General features: G+C 49.9%; 1 protein-coding gene across 1 annotated transcript; it reads right to left on the bottom strand.

The window, feature by feature from the left end:
* Positions 1-702: 702 nt before the first annotated feature.
* On the bottom strand, positions 703-4875 carry LOC104396010 (keratin, type II cuticular Hb4-like). Its single transcript, XM_010005792.1, is given in 8 exon segments — positions 703-802; positions 1521-1762; positions 2149-2274; positions 2431-2595; positions 2873-2968; positions 3221-3281; positions 3775-3983; positions 4426-4875. Coding segments are annotated over 8 exon segments (1449 nt in total).
* Between the last annotated feature and the right edge of the window lie 1702 nt (positions 4876-6577).

The following is a 6577-nucleotide window of genomic DNA, read 5'->3' as shown; positions in this document are numbered from 1 at the left end:
TAGGCAATTTTGGGGGAGTTCTGCTCAGGCTGGGGTATATGTGTGATCTAAAAGGCTGACTGATGTAACTAGATTGATCCAGGGTGGGAGCTGCTAACAACTGGGCTAGATGAAGGTGTAATGAAAATGCTCTTAGGGAGAAGGTTCCCTCTCCCAAACTTCATTTTAATTCATAAATCTATAGGAGTAGAAAGACCAGGGAGCTACAGCAAAGGCATCTTATTTCAACTGCATAATAGGGACAATGAGGGGGATTTGGCTCTTCTTGCTCTGGGATTCCCCAACAGAAACAGCAAAGCTCTTGACCACAGAAAAGCCCTCATAGCTTTTCCATGTGTGGGAAGTGAGTGTCTGGGCCATGGGGAACTGGGTGCAGGAGATCAGCTGTGGCCTGGCTGTTGCTGTGTGGTGGCACAAAGGAGTGTGTTGCTTAGTTTCCAGCCTTGTCATTTATCTGCAGCTCTTTAGATGTTGCTCCTGGCTGCCTTGGCTCCCACCTTCATGTGGGAGCTCCTCGTGCTTCTGCTGCTGACACCATCACTGCAGCTCAGTGCTGTGCCACGGCCCCCCAGGCTGCTGCTCCAGCATGAGTTTCTGCTGGCTGATGCATGGACACTTGCAAAGCCCAGCTCAGGACCAGAGGTGAGACCTCCTTGGGAAGGGCAGACAGCTGCAAAAGGCAGTGCAAAGCTGAGTTTCAGCTTAGGGAATTCCCTGGAGAAAAGGCAGAAGGTGCCTGAGTTTGGTAGAAGGTGAACAGTCCAACTTACAGATGTTGGTGGAGAAGTCTTCTGCACGGAGCCTGCAGAGAAAGGGAGGAGGCTGCACATTATCAGTCTGTCTTCAAATGCAAAACCCTTTAGCCTCAGATGTGAGCCTGACCCTCTCTAGCTTCTCTCACTGTTTGGAGGCAGCAGGACTGGCTGTTTGGGTGAGTTTGCACCAATTTTAGGACTGATGGGAAGAACGATCTGTATCTGGGGATGGTATCAACAGTTAGTGTGGCCAGCAGGACCAGGGCAGGGACTGTCCCCTGTGCTGGCACTTGGGGGGCTGCATCTGGAATCCTGGGGTCGATTCTGGGCCTCACGTGAATAGGAAGGACATTGAGGGGCTGGAGCACCAGGAGAAGGGGCTGGAGAAGTTGTGAGGGGCAGATGAGGGAGCTGGGGGTGTTCAGCCTGGAGCAAAGGAGCTGAAGGGAGACCTTCTGGCTCTGCAGCTCCTGAGAGGAGGTTGGAGCCAGGGGGGGTTGGGCTCTGCTCCCCAGGAACAAGTGATGGGACCAGAGGAACTGGCCTCGAGTTGCCCAGGGGAGGTTTAGATTGGATATTAGGGACATGGTTTAGTGGTGGCCTTAGCAGTGCTGGGTTAACTGTTGGATTTGACAATCTTAAAGGCCTCCTCCAACCAAAATGACTCTCTGACTGTTTGGTTGATTTGGGCCATGGCACCTCTGAAAGAACAATGTCCAGTTGTTTTTGTTTTCAACACAAGCACATAAAGGAGCTTGTGCAGGCCTGTCAGGGTCTGTCACTCACCTGCTCTCCTCTCCCTCCAGCAGCTTCCTGTAGGTGACAATCTCGATGTCCAGGGCCACCTTGATGCTCATGAGCTTCTGGTACTCATCGAGCTGCTGGGCCATGTCTGCCTTGGCCTGCTGCAGGGCTGACTCCAGCTCGGACAGTTTGTGTTTGGCATCCTCCACAGCTGTGTCCCCACGCTGCTCAGTTCTGGCCACGGCAGCTTCCAGCTCCCAGCACTGCAAGGAGTGAGACATGGTCAGTCTGAGCTGCCTCTGCCACCTTCAGACACAATGACTGCCAAGACAGGGCTGTGAGTTCTGGCTGTGAATTCAGCCCAGCAGTGAGATGGATGTGCAGTTCCTGCTGGCAGGGGGTTGAGGGGTCAGGATGTGCATTTTTCAGTGCTCCTTCAGTTTGCTCACCTGGATGGGATGGTGCAACCGCATTTACCTCCAGGTATTGCATGAGTTAGACTTTAACACAGCCCTAGTTGGGCAGCAGAGTCCCAGCTCATGGACATCCTTTGCAAGGTGCTGCAGCACTCTTTAGTTCAGCTGTGGGAGCTCACAGGAGCAGCAGCTCACTCTGCCCTGCTGAAACAAGCAGACCTGGCTGTGCTCACCTGGTCCTTGGTGCTCCTGACTTCTCCATTCAGTCTCTGGATGCTCTGTGTTAGCTCAGCTATCTTGGGTTTGGTGTCCCTCAGGCTGTCAGCGTTCCTGCCTGCAGTGACTTGCAGCTCCTTAAACTAAAAAAAGCCCAAAAGACATTGTTGTGTATCCAAAAACACATATTTGGGGTTAAATAAGAGCAAATCAGGAGGGTGGGAGGACTTTCTTTGGGTTCCAAGTTGGTCTGAAGAGTAAAACTGCACCCAAAGCCTCCCTCTGCCAGGTTTCCTCACCTTGCTTTCATACCAGGCCTGTGCTTCTGCCCAGCTCCTGTGAGCAATGTCCTCGTACTGAGTCTTGACATCTGCAGTGATCCCACCCAAGTCAAGATCTCTGCTGTTGTCCATCTGCACGACCACTGAAGTATCCGAGGTCTGGGCCTGCAGCTGCTGGATCTCCTGGTGATGTTGGGCTGGTCAGAGATCTTGGTCCTGCTCTGCTCCCAGCCCAGCCCCTCGCTGCTGTGTCACCCACACTGTGCATCTGGGTCCCCCTTTGTGGTGACCAAGCAGAAGATGAAGCCTCACCATTCACCACAAGGGCTGAGCACTGTCCTGCCTCACCCCCTCTTCCTCTGTTCTTTGGGATAAGCAACAACCCCAAATTCCAGCTGGGAAATGCCAGTGGTGGCTGGAGCTGGATGGATGTTGCTGCAGCGACAGGGAAGCTTCTTACCTCTTTGTAGAACACCCTCAGGAACTCAACCTCTTCTTTCAGGCTTTCCACCTTGGCCTCCAGCTCTGCCTTGTTTAAGAAAAAACAGTCCACGTCCTGGAGACGTGTTGGGGATAGAAGGAGGGTTGTTAGTGAGCTCAGACTCGGGGCTGCCCTTGGGGTGAGGAACTTCAGAGCCAGTACCGGCCCGGAGCCCCAGCTCCCCTGACACCATCACTGCTGATTTGAGTTCAAGCAAACCCAAGCACCAGCTCCTGCTTGTACTTGTTTAGGTGCTGCTGATGGGAAATAAATGCCCATGTGCACTCCAGAGACCTGGGCCTGGAGTTCAACCAGCCCATTCCTTACCTTCTTCAAGGCAATAAACTCACTCTCAGTGCACATCTGCTGGCTGCATTTCTCCTTGTACCTGTGTGGGAAAACGGAAGGTTTGGTTTGAGTTCAGCACAGTCACATCTTTCTCTGCATTCATGTGTGCATTTCAGAAGTGAAACTCCTGATTTTCTCCTTTGTCCTCCAACGTTTTGGGATGCTTTGTTCTTGTTTTGTAGCCCATGGGGAAGCCAGCGTTTTCAGAGGAGGTTTCTGCATCTTTACAAATTGGTAGCAGAGGTGGTTTTGTTTGACATCTGCAACAGCAAAACAGCTGCAAACAGTTCTAAATGTTAATTCCTTGATTTAGGAAGGAGAGAAAGAGAACCTGGAAGAGGAAAATCCTCATTTTCTCCATCTCTGTAAACTGTGACCTTATTTTAAATATTGAAATCCTGGTGGATTTCTCCATCTACCTACTAGTTCTCTGGGAAACATTCACTACCACAAAAAGTTGACAGTCTCTGCCTGTTTACAAGTCTTGAACAACATTCTGAGCCCTGCACTCACATTTCCCAGTTTTTACTTACATTTTCTTGTTGTTTTCCAAGACCTGCTGGGCTGCTCTCAGGTCTGTCTCTAGCTGGGCTCTGCGGTACCTCAGCGCTTCCAGCTGCTTCTTCAGGCTACCGATGTGAGCCTCCACCATGGGCGTGATGGTGTCCTTGCAGTGGTTTTGACCCTGCAGAAAGCTCCACTTGGTCTCCAGCACCTTGTTCTGCTGTTCCAGGAGTCGAACCTGAGTCCCAGAAAACAAAATAGGGAATGAGATGAGGATTAAGAGAGATCCAGGCAGCAGCAGTGAAATGTCTGTTCCCGTGGTTCCCGCTCCAACGCGCTTTCCTGAGCCACCCCTATGGAAATGCACAAAAAACCTGGGTCTTTCCACAAAGGAGAGATTTACAACAAATTAGGGCTGTGCAGAAAGGGATGGGAAGGATCTGGAAGGCTGAAACTGGTTTTAGCTTGTTCCCACCCTGTGGTCAGGCCTAGAGATCAGAGCAATAGAGGCTCTACACTGGCGCTTCCCCAGTGGCTCATGAGCACGTTGGTGCTCAGCAAGTTGCCCTCAATGTCTAAAATGAGTTGTCTTAGAAGGATTCCATGTCTTTTCCATGCCAGGTACTTCACTTGGACGCTGGTGCCTGAAAACTGGAGCTGGGGAGGGGTTCTCAGCTCACCTTGTCAATGAAAGAAGCAAATTTGTTGTTGAGGGTCTTGATCTGCTCTTTCTCTTGGTGCTTCACCTTTTGCACGTTTGGATCAAGTTCCAGTCTGAGTGGTTGGAGCAGTTGCTCATTGATGGTGATGGGTGTAATGGTCCATGGCCTGGAGACTCCACCAACCTTGTAGCAGAAGCCAGCACCTCTGTAGCTGAACCCTGTGCCAGCTGCCCCAAAGCCATATCCACATCTTGGAGGACATCTTCCAACAGAAGTTCTGAGCCTGGAGTGTGTCAGACCATCAAGACTTCTGCTGCTGAAGTAACCTGAACCATGGCAGCCTGTGCCACTACCCCACGGGCACGAGGCAGTGCTGAAACTGCATGGATTCCTGGGAAGAACTACAGAGGAAGATCCAGAATTCCTGACAGCCTGGCTGGAGCTGATGCTGTAGGAGTAGCAGGACATGGTTGCCGGTTGGAGAGGGATTGGTGCAGGTGATGTGCTGGGAGTAGATTCTAGGGTGCAGTTCCCTCTGACCACAGTGGAGCACCTTCTTCCTTTTATTTGTGTGGAAAACAGGGTGAGGCTGCATGAAACTTCCACAAAATGATTATGATGCAAAGACTATGAACTACTTAGCATATGTGGTGCTCACCACCACAGCAGCAGCAGGTTTGCCCCATTTAACAGCAGAGAAAGCAACAGCATATTTGCCCCAGAAAGGTCTGAAGAATGTTGTTGAGTCAGAGGTGTTATATTTAGGTCTTGTACAATAGCAACAAAAATGAGGAGAGTTGTGCTGGGTGAATTGTTTTCAGCAGACATGATAGAAATGGCATCTTCCCCTTTATATTGGTATGATGAAGTGGAACAAGGAGTTTGAAAATGTAAAATGCTTTTCTGACAAAGGAGATGCTTAAGTTTTGCTGGTACCTCAGCTGGTAAAAGCTTTGAAGGAGAATGTGATTCAACCTGCTGTTTAATAAGAACTACCAGTAATAAATGAGAATTTACTGAGAATCAATGAGCAAAGTCTTGCAGGCAGGTTAGTGGGAAATGACCAGGTTTTGTTGGTTCTGCCTATAAAAAGGCAGTGTGCTTTAATGCCAGGGAAGCATCTGTTGGGGCCCAATCTGTTTGTCAAGGTGATTTTTTGGGGTTTTTTCAGCTTGCTGTTATGAGTGTTTTCCAACGTGGTAATTTATGTGGGGGCAATTGATTAGTTGAACTTCAAACTGATGCCTGGAACACGGTCACTTTTGCAGACACCCTTACGGGCCAAATCCTCAGAAAACTGGCATCTCCTCCTCTTCCTTCGCTCCCTCAGCTCCAGGGTTGGGTTCCCACCTGGTTTGGGGCAGGGCTGGGCTTGGTCCTTCTCCTCCTACGCTGGGCAATGTCCCTCACTGTGGTGTCAGGGCTCGGCTCCTGCCTTTGCTGCTCACGCCGTGTTGGGTGAACGGGGCTGGGGATGGTGTGGGAGGGCAGCGTGTTTGGCTGGGGCAGGGTGAAAGTTTCAAACAAATTATTTTGTTTTGTTCACTGCGTTTCTTTCCCCCTTCCCTGTTCAGTGGTTGGTTATGATTGCAAGCCAAAATTACCAGCGTTGCTGTAGGGATCTGGGAGCTCCTTGGACGCTTTGACTCCAGAGCTCACAGACATCCTGGGGAGGGAATGGGGCATGAGAAGCTCGAGTGTTAACCTTGTGATTGTCCAGTCCTCATGTGTTGGACCACGTTGCTCCAGACTCTAGCTGTATTTCATGGCTCTCTGGCTGCATCCCTTCCCTCCACCTTGTCATCCTAAGAAGTGCTTTTTGCTTTTGATGAGGCAACTAACACCAAATGCAACTGTTCAATGAGTGCTTTTGGACAGAAATCTGAGGACAGGGGGTGCAGGAGGCTGGATTGCAGGGATCCTGACCCAGAAGGAGAGGGAGACAGTAGATAAAGTTGCAGGTTCTCCAATGCAACAGGGAAAGATGGTTTAACATGGTGCTGAATTGACTTAAAAAAAACCTAAAATGTGTTGAGCTGGCTCAGTGAAGCCAAATAGCCCAAGTTAAGTTGAACATGTTGGGAGTGAGATGATTTGGTGCTTTTTATTTTTTTTTTTATGAAAAATTATAAATTTAAAAAAAAATTGTTTTATTTTGGAAAAACTTGGG

The sequence above is a fragment of the Chaetura pelagica genome, unplaced genomic scaffold, assembly GCF_000747805.2.
Source record: "Chaetura pelagica isolate M959 unplaced genomic scaffold, ChaPel_1.0 scaffold861, whole genome shotgun sequence".
In the NCBI taxonomy this organism is placed as follows: Eukaryota; Metazoa; Chordata; class Aves; order Apodiformes; family Apodidae; genus Chaetura; species Chaetura pelagica.
Note: the sequence above shows the minus strand (reverse complement) of the source record. Positions and strands in the feature narration are given on the sequence as shown.